Genomic DNA, 16,541 nt, shown 5'->3' on the forward strand with positions numbered 1-16,541 from the left:
TCCAGCTTCTGGAAGCTGACCTCATACCTTGGCTAGTGGCCTCCATTCTCTTCAAATCTAGCAGTGTGACATCTTCAAACCTCTCACTGAATCTGACATTTCTGCCACCCTCTTCCGTTCAAATGGACCTTTGATTATGTTGCAGCCAGGACGAGATAATCCACAGTCCTCTCCCCATTGCAGGACCAATCAATTAATAATCTTAATTCCCCTTTGTCATGTAAACTAACATATTCACAGGTCTCCAGGATTGGGGCTCTGATGTCATTGGTGGGCTATTATTCTACCTACCACACTTGACTTGATTAAAATTTAAATAGCCTTGCAATAATTCTGGTGACCTTTTTACTTTTTCTTTATTCTCGCTTGATTTTCTTCCTTCAAGTGAATATACCTCCTTTGTAACTATCTTTAACACCCTCTCTTATGTTCTCTTCTCTTTCCTTTATATTCTCATCTCACTGATTATATTCACATTGATGGTTTCAACTGTCTTTATCCATAGATAGATGCCAATAACTTTCTAAAGATTTAGCCTGAATTTTCAGCTGCTTTCTACATATTATTAGCTTGAAATGTTAATGCTGAAACCATCAACTTTGCCAAAAATATAGTTTCTTTACTTCACTAACTTTATTAATATTAGCTCAGTAATGAAGCCTTATTGTTCCTTTCCCATACGCTCGCTTTGATTTCAGGGTCTATATTCATTTCATTTATTCTTTCTTTTTTTTAAAACATTTTTATTGGAGTATAATTGCTTTACAATGGTGTGTTAGTTTCTGCTTTATAACAAAGTGAACCAGCTATACATATACATACATACCCATATCTCCTGCCTCTTACGTCTCCCTCCCACCTTCCCTATCCCACCCCCATAGGTGGTCACAAAGCACGGAGCTGATCTCCCTGTGCTATGCGGCTGCTTCCCACTAGCTATCTATTTTACATATGGTAGTATATATAAGTACATGCCACTCTCTCACTTCGTACCAGCTTACACTTCCCCCTCCCGTGTCCTCAAGTCCGTCTGTACGTTTGTGTCTTTATTCCTGTCCTGCCCCTAGGTTCTTCAAAACCATTTTTTTTCTTTTTTAGATTCCATATATATGTGTTAGCATATGGTATTTGTTTATCTCTTTCTGACTTACTTCATTCCGTATGACAGACTCTAGGTCCATCCACCTCACTACAAATAACTCAATTTCGTTTCTTTTTTTGGCTGAGTAATATTCCATTGTATATATGTACCACATCTTCTTTATCCATTCATCTGTCCATGGACACATAAGTTGCTTCCATGTCCTGGCTATTGTAAATAGAGCTGCAATGAACATTGTGGTACATGACTCTTTCTGAATTATGCTTTGCTCAGGGTATATGCCCAGTAGTGGGATTGTGGGGTCGTATGGCAGTTCTATTTTTAGTTTTTTACGGAAGCTCCGTACTGTTCTCCATAGCGGTTGTATCAATTTACATTCCCACCAACAGTGCAAGAGGGTTCCCTTTTCTCCACACCCTTTCCAGCATTTATTGTTTCTAGATTTTTTGATGATGGCCATTCTGACTGGTGTGAGGTGATACCTCATTGTAGTTTTGATTTGCATTTCTCTAATGATTAATGATGTTGAGCATCCTTTCATGTGTTTGTTGGCAATCTGTATATCTTCTTTGGAGAAATGTCTATTTAGGTCTTCTGCCCATTTTTGGATTGGGTTGTTTGTTTTTTTGATATTGAGCTGCATGAGCTGCTTGTATATTTTGGAGATTAATCCTTTGTCAGTTGCTTTGTTTGCAGATATTTTCTTCCAGTCTGAGGATTGTCTTTTGGTCTTGTTTATGGTTTCCTTTGCTGTGCAAAAGCTTTTAAGTTTCATTAGGCCCCATTTGTTTATTTTTGTTTTATTTCCATTTCTCTAGGACGTGGCTCAAAAATGATCTTACTGTGATTTATGTCTGCCTATGTTTTCCTCTAAGAGTTTTATTGTGTCTGGCCTTACATTTAGGTCTTTAATTCATTTTGAGTTTTTTTTTGTGTATGGCGTTAGGGAGTGTGCTAATTTCATTCTTTCACATGTAGCCATCCAGTTTTCCAAGCACCACTTACTGAAGAGGCTGTCTTTCCTCCATTGTATATTCTTGCCTTCTTTATCAAAAATAAAGTGACCATATGTGCATGGATTTATCTCTGGGGTTTCTATCCTGTTCCATTGATCTATTTTTCTGTTTTTGTGACAGTACCATACTGTTTTGATTACTGTAGCTTTGTAGTATAGTCTAAAGTCAGAGAGCCTGATTCCTCCAGCTCATTTTTCTTTCTCAAGATTGCTTTGTCTCTTTGGGGTCTTTTGTGTTTCCATACAAATTGTGAAATTTTTTGTTCTAGTTCTGTGAAAAATATCATTGGTATTTTGATAGAGATTGCACTGAATCTGTAGATTGCTTTGGGTAGTATAGTCATTTTCAAAATCTTGATTCTTCCAATCAATGGTATATCTCTGGTATATGGTATATACCATATATGGTATATGGATATATGGTATATGGTATATGGATATGGTATATCTCTCCATCTGTATCATCTTTAATTTGTTTCATCAGTGTCTTATAGTTTTCTGCATACAGGTCTTTTGTCTCCTTAGGTTGATTCCTAGGTATTTTATTCTTTTTGTTGCAATGGTAAATGGGAGTGTTTCTTTAATATCTCTTTCGAATTTTTCATCATTAGTGTATAGGAATTCAAGAGATTTCTGTTCATTAATTTTGTATCTTGCTACTTTACCAGATTCGTTGATTAGCTCTAGTAGTTTTCTGGTAGCATCTTTAGGATTGTCTATGTATAGTATCATGGCATCTGCAAACAGTGACGGCTTTAACTCTTCTTTTCCGATTTGGATGCCTTTTTCTTCTCTGATTGCTGTGGCTAAAACTTCCAAAACTCTGTTGAATAATAGTGGTGAGAGTGGACAGCCTTATCTTGGTCCTGATCTTAATGGAAATGGTTTCAGTTTTTCACCTTTGAGAACAATGTTGGCTGTGGGTTTGTCATATATGGTCTTTATTATGTTGAGGTAAGTTCCCTCTATGCCTACTTTCTAGAGGTTTTTTATCATAAATGGGTGTTGAATTTTGTTGAAAGCTTTTTCTCCATCTATTGGGGATATCATATGGTTTTTCTCCTTCAATTTGTTAACATGGTGTATCACATTGATTGTTTTGCATATATTGAAGAATTCTTGCATTCCTGGGATTAACCCCCTTGATCATGGTGTATGATCATTTTAATGTGCTGTTGGATTCTGTTTGCTAGTATTTTGTTGAGGATTTTTGCATCTGTGTTCATCAATGATATTGGCCTGTACTTTTCTTTCTTTGTGACATCCTTGTCTGGTTTTGGTATCAGGGTGATGGTGGCTTTGTAGAATGAGTTTGGGAGTGTTCCTCCCTCCCCTAAGTTTTTGAAGAGTTTGAGAAGGATAGATGTTAGCTCTTCTCTAAACGTTTGATAGAATTCGCCTGTGAGCCATCTCGTCCAGGGCTTTTGGAAGATTTTTAATAGCAGTCTCAATTTCAGTGCTTGTGATTGGTCTGTTTATATTTTCTATTTCTTCCTGTTTCAGTCTCAGAAGGTTGTGCTTTTCTAAGAATTTGTCCATTTCTTCCAGGTTGTCCATTTTATTGGCATAGAGTTGCTTGTAGTAATCTCTCATGATCCTTTGTATTTCTGCAGTGTCAGTTGTTACTTCTCCTTTTTTCATTTCTAATTCTATTGATTTGAGTCTTCTCCCTGTTTTTCTTGATGAGTCTGGCTAATGGTCTATCAATTTTGATTATCCTCTCAAAGACCCAGCTCTTAGTTTGTTGATCATTGCTATTATTTCCTTCATTTCTTTTTCATTGATTTCTGATCTGATCATTATGATTTCTTTCCTTCTGCTAAGTTTGGGGGTTTTTTGTTCTTCTTTCTCCAATTGCTTTAGGTTTAAGGTTAGGTTGTTTATTTGAGAATTTTCTTGTTTCTTGAGGTAGGATTGTATTGCTAAAATTCCCTCTTAGAACTGCTTTTGCAGCATCCCATAGGTTTTGCATCGTCGTGTTTTCATTGTCATTTGTTTCTAGGTAGTTTTTTGATTTCCTCTTTGATTTCTACAGTGGTCTCTTGGTCGTGTATTGTTTAGCCTCCATGTGTTTGTATTTTTAACAGTTTTTTTTCCTGTAATTGATATCTAGTCTTATAGCGTTGTGGTCAGAAAAGATACTTGATATGATTTCAGTTTTCTTAAATTTACCAAGGCTTGATTTGTGACCCAAGATATGGTCTATCCTGCAGAATGTTTCATGAGAACATGAGAAGAAAGTGTATTCTGTTGTTTTGGGATGGAATGTCCTATAAATATCAATTAAGTCCATTTTGTTTAATGTGTTGTTTAAAACTTGTGTTGGCTTATTTATTTTCATTTTGGATGATCAGTCCGCTGGTGAAAGTGGGGTGTTAAAGTCCCCTACTAGGATTGTGTTTCTGTTAATTTCCCCTTGTATGGGTATTGGCATTTGCCTTATGTACTCAGGTGCTCCTATGTTGGGTGCATATATATTTACAATTATATATTCTTCTTGATCCCTTGATTATTATGTAGTGCATTATGTATGTATCCCTTGATCATTATGTAGTGTCCTCCTTTGTCTCTTGTAATAGTCTCTATTTTAAAGTCTATTTTGTCTGATATGAGAATTGCTACTCCAGGTTTTTTTGTTTTCATTTGCATGGAATACCTTTTTCCATCCCCTCACTTTCAGTCTGTATGTGTCCCTAGGTCTGAAGTGGGTCTCTTGTAGACAGCATATATATGGGTCTTGTTTTTGTATCCATTCAGCCAGTCTGTGTCTTTTGGTTGGAGCATTTAATCCATTTACATTTAAGGTAATTATCGATATGTATGTTCCTATTACCATTTTCTTAATTGTTTTGGGTTTGTTTTTGTATGTCTTTTCCTTCTCTTGTGTTTCCTGCCTAGAAAAATTCCTTTAGCATTTGTTGTAAAGCTGGTTTGGTGGTGCTGAATTCTGTTAGCTTTTTCTTGTCTGTAAAGGTTTTAATTTCTCCACTGAATCTGAATGAGATCCTTGCAGGGTAGAGTAATCTTGTTTATAGGTTTTTCCCTTTCATCACTTTAAGTATGTCCTGTCACTCCCTTCTGGCTTGCAGAGTTTCTGCTGAACATCAGCTGTTAACCTTATGGGTATTCCCTTGTATGTTATTTGTTGTTTTCCCTTGCTGCTTTTAATATTTTTTTCTTTGTATTTAATTTTTGATAGTTTGATTAATATGTGTCTTGGCATGTTTCTCCTTGGTTTTATCCTGTATGGGACTCTCAGGACTCCAGGAAGCCCTGGACTTGATTGACTATTTCCTTTCCCATATTAGGGAAGTTTTCAACTATAATCTCTTCAAATATTTTCTCAGTCCCTTTCTTTTTCTCTTCTTCTGGAACCCCTATAATTTGAATGTTGGTGCGTTTAATGTTGTCCCAGAGGTCTGTGAGACTGTCCTCAGTTCTTTTCATTCTTTTTTCTTTATTCTGCTCTGCAGTAGTTATTTCCACTCTTTTATCTTCCAGGTCACTTATCTATTCTTCTGCCTCAGTTATTCTGCTATTGATCCCATCTAGAGTATTTTTAATTTCATTTATTGTGTTGTTCATCGTTGCTTGTTTCATCTTTAGTTCTTCTAGGTCCTTGTTAAATGTTTCTTGTATTTTCTCCATTCTATTTCCAAGATTTTGGATCACCTTTACTATCATTATTCTGAATTCTTTTTCAGGTAGACTGCCTATTCCCTCTTCATTTGTTAGGTCTGGTGGCTTTTTACCTTGCTCCTTCATCTGCTGTGTGTTTCTCTGTCTTGTTTGGGGTCTCCTTTTTGCAGACTGCAGGTTTGGAGTTCCTGTTGTTTTTGCTGTCTGCCCTTGGTGGCTATGGTTGGTTCAGTGGGTTGTGTAGGATTCCTGGTGGAGGGTACTAGTGACTGTGTTCTGGTGGATGAGGCTGGATCTTGTCTTTCTGGTGGACAGGTCCACGTCTGGTGGTGTGTTTTGGGGTGTCAGTAGACTTATTATGATTTTGGGCAGCCTCTCTGCTAATGGGTGGGGTTGTGTTCCTGTCTTGCCAGTTGTTTGGCATAGGCTATCCAGGACTGTAGCTTGCTGGTCGTTGAGTGAAGCTGGGTGCTGGCATTGAGATGGAGCTCTCTGGGAGAGCTTTCGCCGTTTGATATTATGACCGGGAGCCGGGAGGTCTCTGCTGGACCAAAGTCCTGAACTCGGCTCTAACCTCAGAGGCACAGGCCTGACACCCGGCCGGGGCACCAAGACCTTGTCATTCACATGGCTTTTGGGAAGTCTGAGGTCTTCTGCCAGCATTCAATAGGTGTTCTGTAGAAGTTGTTCCACATGTAGATGTATTTCTGATATATTTGTGGGGAAGAAGGTGATCTCCATGTCTTACTCCTGTGCCATCTTGAAGGTCTCCCTTTCATTTATTCTTTCTTCTCCTAGTCCCACCCTCATTAACTGGAGCTTAGACCATATCTGCCTCTGACCCCATTTTTACCCTAGCACTGTTCTTCTTTATCAACACTGGCACAAAGCATTGCCAAAAGTAATAATCCGTTTTTTTTTTTTCTTTTTGGCTGTGCTGGGTCTTTGTTGTGGCATGTGGGCTCTTCATTGTGGCACACAGCCTTCTCTAGTTGCGGCATACGGGCTGTCTAGTTGTGGTGCACAGGCTCAGTAGCTGCAGTATGCAGGCTTAGTTGCCCCACAGCATGTAGGATCTTAGTTCCCCAATCAGGAATTGAACCCGCATCTCCTGCATTGGAAGGGAGATTCTTAACCACTGGACCACCAAGGAAGTCCCCCAAAAGTAATATTCTTATTCCCTTGCTCCTACTTAGTGATTCAGTTGCTCCTCGTTGCTACAGAGCAAGAAAAGATTCTTGAGAATGTCATTCTAACCTTCTAGTTTTATCTTCTACTCCTTATAAATACCCGCAGCTCATGGGAAAGTCTTCATTCCTCATCCATAGTTTTTGGCTTATAGTTTTTCCCATCTTCTCTGCCTGTTTAAATTCTGCCCCATTCTTTAGGGTCTTTTATCAACTACTATGTCCTCCAAGAACTTTTCCTGTTTCTCATAATTAAATTGAAGTAGCATATTGTTAATCTTATATGGTGGAATCAATCATATCATGCCTTGTTTTAAATTTACCTACTTAATAAATTATAAATTCATGATGGTTAGAGATTATGTATGGCTGATACATGTTATATGACAAAGGACTTTAATCAGCAATTACTTAATGAGTTCATGAATGAATGGTAGATGCTGAATTTAAATCTATTTATTTGATTTAAAGAGAGAAAATTGAGAGTTTTATGAAGAATTAATAGCATTTTCATTAACATTTCTTATGAACGTAGATGCAAATATCTTCAAGAAAACATGAGCACACTAAATCCAGCCACATATAAAAATGATTATACATCATTATCAATTAGGATTTATCCCAGGAACACAAGTTGGTTCAGCATCTGAAAATCAAGTAATGTAATATATCATATAAGTAGAATAAAGGACAAAAGCCATATGATCATCTCAATATATGCAGGAAAAGTATTTGAAAAAAATCTGACACCCTTTCATGATAAAAATGATCAATAAATTAGGAATAGAAGGGTACATTCTCAACCTGATAAAGGACATATGTAAAAAACTATAGCTAACATCATACTAACTGGCAAAAGAATCAATGCTTCCCTGAAGATCAGGAATAAAATAGATGTTCACTCTCACAACTTCTATTCAACATTGTGGTGGAGGTTCTAGCCAGGGCAGTTAGGAAAGAAAAGGAAATAAAAAGTATCCAGGTTGGAAAGGAAGAAAAACTATTTGCAGATGACACACATTCAGTGGATAAGGGATCAACTAAAATGAGTAAGGTATCCACTAAAGTGGAGAAGATATCCTCTAAAAAGCTATATTTAGACCCAGTAAACAGTTCAGCAAGGTTGCTGCTATAGAATATCAACATATAAAAATGAATTGTATTTCCATACATTAGCAGTGAACATTCTGAAAATGAAACTAAGAAAAGTATTCCACATCCAATAGGACCAAAAGAATAAATGCTTATGAACAAATTTAACAAAGGAAGTGAAAGACTTGTACACTTAAAACTATAAAACCTTGTTGAAAGGAGTTAAAGAAGATCTAAATGAAAAATATCCCATGTTTGCAGATTGGAAGACTAAATATTAAGATGACAGTATTCCTCAAATTGATCTATAGATGCAACACAGTCCCCGTCAAAATCCCAACTGGCTTTTTTGCAGAAATTCACAATCTGATCCTAAGGTTCATATGGAAATTTATATGCAAATCATGTATCAGATATGGGACATATATAAAGAACTCTTACAACTCAATTTTAAAAAGACAAATAACTTAATTAAAAACTGGCAAAGTAATTGAATAGATATTTCTCCGAAGAAGACATATAAAAGCAATCAATAAGCACGTTAAAGTGTGCTCAACGTTATTAGTCATTAGGGAAATGCAAACCAAGAGTATAATGTGATACCACTTCACATCCTTAAAATAGAAAAGGTAATAATGAGTGTTGGCAGGATGTGGAGAAATTGGAATCCTCATACATTGCAAGTGAGCATGTTAAATATTACAGCTGCTTTGGAAAACAATTTGGCAGTTCCTTAATAAGTTAAATATAGAGTTATCATATGACTCAGCCATTTTACTTCTAGGTGTGCATACCATGTGAGATGAAATCATATGTCTAGAGAGAAGTAGTACTCAAATGTTCATAGCAGCTTTACTCGTAATAGCCAAAAATTGAAAAGAATTCAAATATCTATCAACTGATGAATGGATAACTAAAATGTGGTATATCCATACAATAGAATATTATTCAGCAATTAAAGGAATGAAGTTTTGACATTTGCAGCAACATGGTTGAACTTTGAAAACATCATGCTAAGTGAAAGAAGCCAGTCATGAAAGACCTTATATTTTATGGTTCCTTTATATGAAATGTCCAGAATAGGCAAATATATAGATACAGGTTAGCTGTTATAAGTCATAAATCTATTAGTTATGGATTAGCTATTGCCTAGGGCTTAGAGGGAGGTAGGGAGAGTGACTGCTAATGGGGTGGAATTACTTTGGCAGGAATGAAATTGCTCTAAAATTAAATTGTAGTGACAGTTGTACAACCCTGTAAATACCAAAAATTGTTGAATTTTGTACTTTAGGTGGATGGCTGTATTACCGTGCAATTATTATATTTTGATAAAGCTCTTTATAAAGACACAGTGAAATTCTGAGTGCAGTTGATATACATTATCCTTTCAATATCTGAAAAGGGTAAAGCAAACATTACTTTTCCATTACAACTTATTTTATCATTTTGAAAATGCCTGTCGTCTCTATAAAAGCTTGAAATAGCAACTTATTGTATTTAAAATTTAGCTGTAAGTTTTCCTAGTTTCAAATAGTATATTAATAAAAATTCAGTGTACATAGAAGAGAAATAATATTTACTTTTTTTCTATACCAAAAGAAAAGTTATATGCAATATGCCAAATACATGTGGTTCCTTGGCATGGGATGGAAAGAAAATATTCTATGAGCACTTTTTTTAAACAAAATTTCTTATTTTATTTGTTCTAAGTTCTCTGTAACATAATTGTTACATGGACTGCTTTTATGTATGACATGTAAATATTGGAATTGACAGAATCTCTAGGGCAATGTTCTTAGAATTCAGTGATATCTGAGATCACACTTAGCACTACTTACCAAATTATTCATTATATTCTGCTTAGAGTAAGAGTTACAGTGAATGTTGTAAATGTTGGTTGACAAATATGAGGTTATGTGGTTTGGCAGTCAGAAATCTGTCAGATGGTTTTGCTTAGATCTACTTTCCTTTAAAAAAAAAAACCACCAAAAAAAACCTGTATTCCACTTCTTCAAATTACCAAACACTTTCCAGTCCTTCTCTTTCTTTACCCTCCCATGGCACACTTAAAGCTCCGTCTTTTTTGACAGAGTTCTTCCTTACTATCCCGTCATCATACTCTTGCTTTTACCTTCCCTGATTCTTCCTCCCAGTCTCCTGTACTGGCTTCTCTTCCTTTGATTTTCCCTTGCATGGTGGTGATTCTCAGAGTTCCCTCCTTAAATTCAATTCTTTTCATTTATGTGTCTTCTTTGGAAATCTCATTTATCGCTGCAACTTCAAAAGCAATCTGCAGAGTCGATGATAAACCACAAATATACATCTTTACCCCTTACTTTTTTTTACTGAGTTTCAAATTTTTAGCTGAAGAGTTGGAATTTCTGCCTATTTCTCTTCAAAATGTCCTGTTCAAAATGTCCCAAACTCAACCAAACCTCAAAATGTGTTCTTCCCTCTGTATCCCATTTCCTGTTAATAGCACTGCCATTAGCTCCCTTCTCAATCAAGCCAGAAGTCTGAGATATTTATCTAGTGGCAAAGTCCTGTTGAATTCTCCCTCTAGAATCTCTTGAATATGAGTTCTCTCCCTCATCATAAAGCTTACTTCAGGCTCTCATCATTTATCACTGGACTGTTTATTGTCTATCTACATTAAACACAAGGATTATCTTTCTGAAATATTGATTTGCTTATGAAATGTTCTTGTTTAATTTAAACCTCTTCATAGACACCTTAAATCATTTCAGAAAAAAAGCCAAAGTTCTTGGGAAAGCTCTCATATGGGTTCAGGATTCAGCATATGGCTGACTGGCTAAGCTTATCTTCATCAGTTTCCCAACCGTACTGGTACACTTTCCATTGTTCAACTATGCTGTATTTTCAGTTGTATTCACCCATACTGTTTTTGGCTTTTATTTTTGTTTTCATTGTTTTTTATTAGTCTAAAGCTAACTGTATTCCACTTGCAGCAGTAATTAGTTCAGGACTCCAGGCCTAAGTCAATGAGCACATTTTCCTGGCTAGAGGAATCATTCAAAAGAGTTAGCATGTGACTCAGTTCAGGATATTAGGAGAAAAGGGAAGATTTGCTGGGTGCTCCTGGGAAAAAGTTCTCCTCCTCTTAGAAGAGAACCGCTGGAAGAGACACCCTCTCTTCTCCACTAGATATCCCAGTCAAAGATCTAGCCTAGGACTGCTATAACCATTTTGCTTCCATCAGGGAAGTCAGCCTTAAGGATGACATCAAAGCACAGAGGAGAGATAGGTGAGTAGATCTCAGAGAAGCCGAGCAAGAGACATTGCCTTAAAACAACCCTAAAATCCTTGCCACTTCTGGACTGCCAGATATGCAAGCTATTAAATTTCTGGTTTATGTCAGTTTGGATCAGTTTTTCTATTACAGACCAAAGCCTCCAAACTAATAAATAAACGTTTTTTTAAAAGTTCAAGGGGAGATGGACAGAAGCATATTAGGTATGCAGAACGTGAATGAAATGAATTCCCATTAAGACTGCCTTTTCCTGTGAATAGACTTGTCCCTATTAGGCTTACTTGTTTGTACCTACATAGGCAATGTATGTTTTGTATTTGTGAAGACACTACTTCCAAATCTGATTGTGACGTATGGTCTTGAAAAACTATTATTACAGAAGAGCTAAATGCACGTATCCTTCTTAACATAAATGTCAACGCTAAATTTAAATTGATGAATAAATATTGGGCACATCGAAAGGCAGGGTTTTTTGATCAGTAAAAAAACAAAACACCAAATTTTTTAATTATTAAAATTTGAGGGGGAGCCTAGCCCAAAAATAAATGAAAAATATTCCTATTGTTCATATAGAATTCTTAAATACTTTACTGGGAACCTTTTACATATAATTATTTGGAAGCTAACTTTTCAAGGTTCTTACTTAATTCTAAGGAGAATTGTGAAACATGGAGTTTTTGTAAAATAAAATATTTAACACAAAACCCACAAATTTAATATCATTCCATGTGTTCTTCTATGTTCCAGCGTTATTTTTCTCCACTTAAAAAAGAAAAATGTCAAACATCTTTCAGTTTCTACTCTTTTTGTTGTCAGGAGGCTATTTGGAAGTAGAGCACAAAGAAGTTTTTTATTATGAAAGGAAATGGCTGAAAATAAGAGTAAATACTTAAATTAAGGACTAAATGAAGATTCCTAATTTTTAAGAATTTGGATCAATCCTGGGCTCCATAAGTGCCTTGACTGTTGTCATAACTTTGGATATAAGAAGATCAGAGGGAAAGTTTTGGTCCTTCACTTTTGTAGTGCTTGCTGCTTTACTGTGTGCTATTCTCTTTTTCTTTTTGTCTTCCTTATCTAGAAGTGATTATCAGTTTATTTGGTGATTAGAGTATAGCTGTTCTAGTTTCCTTTCTCTTCTGAATCCACATTCGGCTTTATTAAGATTCCCTGCACTAAGATAGCAACACAGGATGCAGCAGACCCTAATTTTGCACATATGGTTTCATTTTGTTGGATTAAATCTGATGGTAACTCTTTCACCACATTATATGTTTGCTTCTCATGTAACCAATTCATGTTAGAATTCTGAGCTCTCTAGGGGAATTGGTAGATTATGATTTGTACCACTGTGCCTTCAGTGGCTAACTGTTAAGCCTCTAATGAAGATATTATTTCAGAAAAGTCTGAATCTGGTAACTTTTTTATTAAGAACTTTCCAAGAAGACACAGGCATATAGTTATTTCATGATACAGCTTGTAGGCAAGAATGACTTGTCAGTAAACGGCGGGAAAAAAGAATGAATAGAGCAATAGAGGAATTTAAGAAAGGCATTGTCAACCATTCTTTAATTGTGGGGTTTAAAATTTATTTCCCTGTATTTACAATTAGCATATAATTTTTCCTTTGCTTTTTGTTGATACACTTAAACATATATGTGTGTGTATATATATATATGCATCTAAAACAAAACTAAAAGCTCAGGTTTACTTTTCAGTAATCATCTATGCTTATGGCTTTTATAATTGTTCCCTGTATTCACTGATCTTTGCTAGCTCTGTTCCTTAAAAAGGACAGCTAACTCCCAGGCATCTGTGGCTGGATTCTCCTCACAATGGCTCATTTCCTTTTAAATGTATTAACAAGTAGCTTCCAGTGTACCTAATTGTAGCTTTGTTGACTTTCCACCTCTCTCTGCTTATTGAACTAAAAGAAAAGTACATTAAAGCTTATATAAATGGCCAGGTTTTCTGGTTTGGGGACAGTTTAAAAGAAAGCAGACCTTTCATTAATGTGAAAGGGAGTAGACTAGTCCTAACATTGAGTAAACTGAATGGATAAGTGCAGGGAGGCACAATAGGAAAACTGGACACTTCCCAAAGCCACCCAAGTTTGCCCTTTGCCATTTTACTGTATTATTTTAGGTTTGAACTTAATTTCCAGAATGTCAAATATACCGATATTCACATGTAAGTACAAAAACGTATCCTGAAGCCAAATAGAAAAAGAAAAGTGCTTGCCACCCTCCATTGGTTCAAATAATTAATGTGAAAATTAGCTATACATTTTTAAATGTAGTTATTTCATATTTTAAAATATCATCCATGCACGTGTTTTTTTTAAAGTCTCTAGTAGGATAATTCCCTAATTGATGTAGAATGGAAACCAAAACATTTACATCTTTACTTATTTCCAATTTAAATTGCATTTGGGGGAAAAAAAAAGGATATAGAGTTTTGCTTTAGTTGGCCTTGTTTTACTGCCATGGGAGTTTACTTTCATCTCAGTTCCCATAGATATGTGTGAGAAATTCTTTAGGGCCTGAAACAAGAGTATCTTCAGGGTTATATGATCTGACCTAATCAACCATGAGTGCTCTCATACTCTTTTTAAAAAATCCCTTTTAAAAGCTATTTAATGAAGGCCTTTCTCAGTCATCTTCTCCTTCTTCCCCTGATTAGACGTTGATGAGTGCAGCATCATTCCTGGGATATGTGAAACTGGCGAATGTTCCAACACCGTGGGAAGCTATTTTTGCATTTGTCCACGTGGATATGTAACCTCAACAGATGGCTCTCGGTGCATCGGTAAGCCTTGTAGTTTTGAAGGCACAATACACTGCTTCTTTCTAATGACAGAACAGCCCAAACAGGTACGGAGATGGCAACGATTATAAAACGACTGGGAAAATGCTGGAAGAGTTGTTTAAAATAAACGGTACCACTATTGAGGGACTGATCGACCAGTTGCTCTTTGCAAAAACTTCAGTTTCAGAAGCCATCTGGGTTTGCTTTATGTTGTCAAAGCCATTTCTGAAATGAAGAAAGATTTCCTCAAGACACTGCTCTTGCCAAGTGTTAACAGACACAAAGGCATGAGAAAGATTTTTAAAAATCTACTTTGGGAGACAAAATGTAGTAATTAAGTGTTCTTTCATTGCTATGAATCATGAATGTAGTGTCTTATTTACTTAGCATGTGTTTATTCTAGTGAAAATAGTTATTACAAAAAAGAAATCGATACCTTTAATTTTGTTTTAAGCATATTTTAATTAAAGGCTTATATATTTTCATGTTCTCTTTTGTTTAGAAAGATAAAAGAGTCATGTGTAGGTAATCTATTTTTGAACAAGCCTTAGACTTTAAGAGCACTAAAGATTCATATAGTACAGGAATTAGGGAAATTAAAGCAGCACCCAAAGACGAGAGTTGCTTAGTTTGCTGGAGGATGACCGTCTGGGCAATGACCGTCTCCCATCCCCACTGGGAGAGTGTGTGAGCAACTAACTTCCAGGGACTTTGTAAATCCAAAGGATGTCCAAGTGAACTGGGTTGAAGAGAGGAAATAACAGAGGGTTCAGGATGTAAGCTAGAAGTCCTAGGCCACCAGTAAAAAGTCTTGAATTCACTGGATAAAATGTGTTGATATGCCAAACACTATGCTATGGCCGTGCAACAGCAAACATGAGAAATGGAGATCCTGCCTTCAGAATACTATGGTGTCATCGTAAATAGTAATAGAAAAGTAGCAATAGCTGTCAAAGAAGAAGCTATGGTAGTGGTAGTAAAATTGACAGCTGCCATTTATGAAATACATACCACGTGTAAGGCACTGGACATCTGTATCACCTCATTATCACATAGTGGTGGGGCCTTGGGTAAGCTACTGACCTGTCTATACTTCAGTTTCTTCTAGTAAATGTTCAATAAAATATTTCTTATTACTTCTGTTATCATTAGGGGAAGGAGGAGGTATAGGAGAATGAAGATGTACTCCTTAAAATAGCCCTGTGTGATAGGCATAATTATTCTGATTTATAGATGAAGGAATTGAGGTTTAGAGAGGTAAAGTGACTTACATGATGTTACAGGGCTGACAAATGGAGCCACGATTTGAATCCAGATCTCTCTGCACCTGTGTTACTATGGTTCTACACTGTCTCCTTATCTGCTTTAAGGTGACAGAGACCCTGTGCCTAGATATCAAGGTGTCCAGCATGAGTGGTTTCTCTACCACCACGCTGACAGTCTGCTTTGAAAAGTACAATGTCCATTTGGAGCCTCCCTTTCCCGTTGGAGTATTATGAGATTTGAATGACAATTATTTGTTCTTCACGAATGAATCCGAGTTCTATCTTACACTAGGTAAAACATTATAGAGGCGTTAAGTCTATAAAACTGAGCGAATTAGCTGTTTTTAGGGTCAGTGTTACCAGTTGGCTCACTGCATAGTAAGTCTGATTCATTTAACATAGTTTAACAGAATTGAAAATTAGTAGAACTATCTATACTTGGCTTAATTTTCTTAAACTGTATAGGAAAAGAATGTGCATATACATACATGCGTATATGCAGTCATCAGCTTGAAATAGGCATGAACTCAACTCTGTTGGAAAAATGTCAGTTTGGGAGTCATCGTTGAACATCACCGGCTGGATGCCATAGACCCTGACTTAAGGAAACTTATATTCTAGAAATGGCTAAAAGAAATGTGGCTGGAGACATAAGTGAGGTTATCACCATGAAGTTCTGAAAATGCCAAATAAGATGTATGTATTTTATTTGGTAGACAATGTGGAGTAATTGAAGGCCTTTGGGAATGAATTGTACAACTAGACCAACTAGTAAGAAGGCAGAATTTGCCGTAACAAATGTTAGTGTTTTATATCAGGTTTCTAAGTTGTTTCTTTCTCTCTCATTTCTTAAGTTTCTAAGTCTTTCTTTAGTCAACACATGCTCATTTTTTTTGCATTGAAAAGGAAGCATATTTTTCATCATATTCAGATGATCAAGATCCCCAGTGATTTTCTGAGGTTGTTTTCTTCAATGTCAGATATTTGGTTTACCATTAAATCATGGTAAACTCTATCTCTTGCTTCTTTATATAAAGTTATCAGCCTTTACTGGACTTTCAAAGCCCTTTAGAGCCTGACCCAGCCTGTATTCAGGACTCGTCTCTAACCACTTATACCTCACACTCACGTTTCTCTTATTGCAGTACATGAGCACACTGCC

General features: G+C 36.2%; 1 protein-coding gene across 1 annotated transcript in view; it reads left to right on the forward strand.

Annotated features, from left to right (window-relative positions):
• FBN2 (fibrillin 2) overlaps nt 1–16,541 on the forward strand; it is a gene marked incomplete at both ends in the record, with an annotated part of 230,962 nt that overhangs the window by 98,141 nt on the left and 116,280 nt on the right. Inside the window, one exon of the mRNA XM_082837201.1 lies at nt 13,989–14,114. Within this exon, the coding sequence (XP_082693327.1) occupies nt 13,989–14,114 (126 nt within the window). The remainder of the gene's footprint in view (nt 1–13,988; nt 14,115–16,541) is intronic.

This window comes from Leucopleurus acutus (genome assembly GCF_964270905.1).
Source record: "Leucopleurus acutus genome assembly, chromosome: 3".
Taxonomy (NCBI): Eukaryota; Metazoa; Chordata; class Mammalia; order Artiodactyla; family Delphinidae; genus Leucopleurus; species Leucopleurus acutus.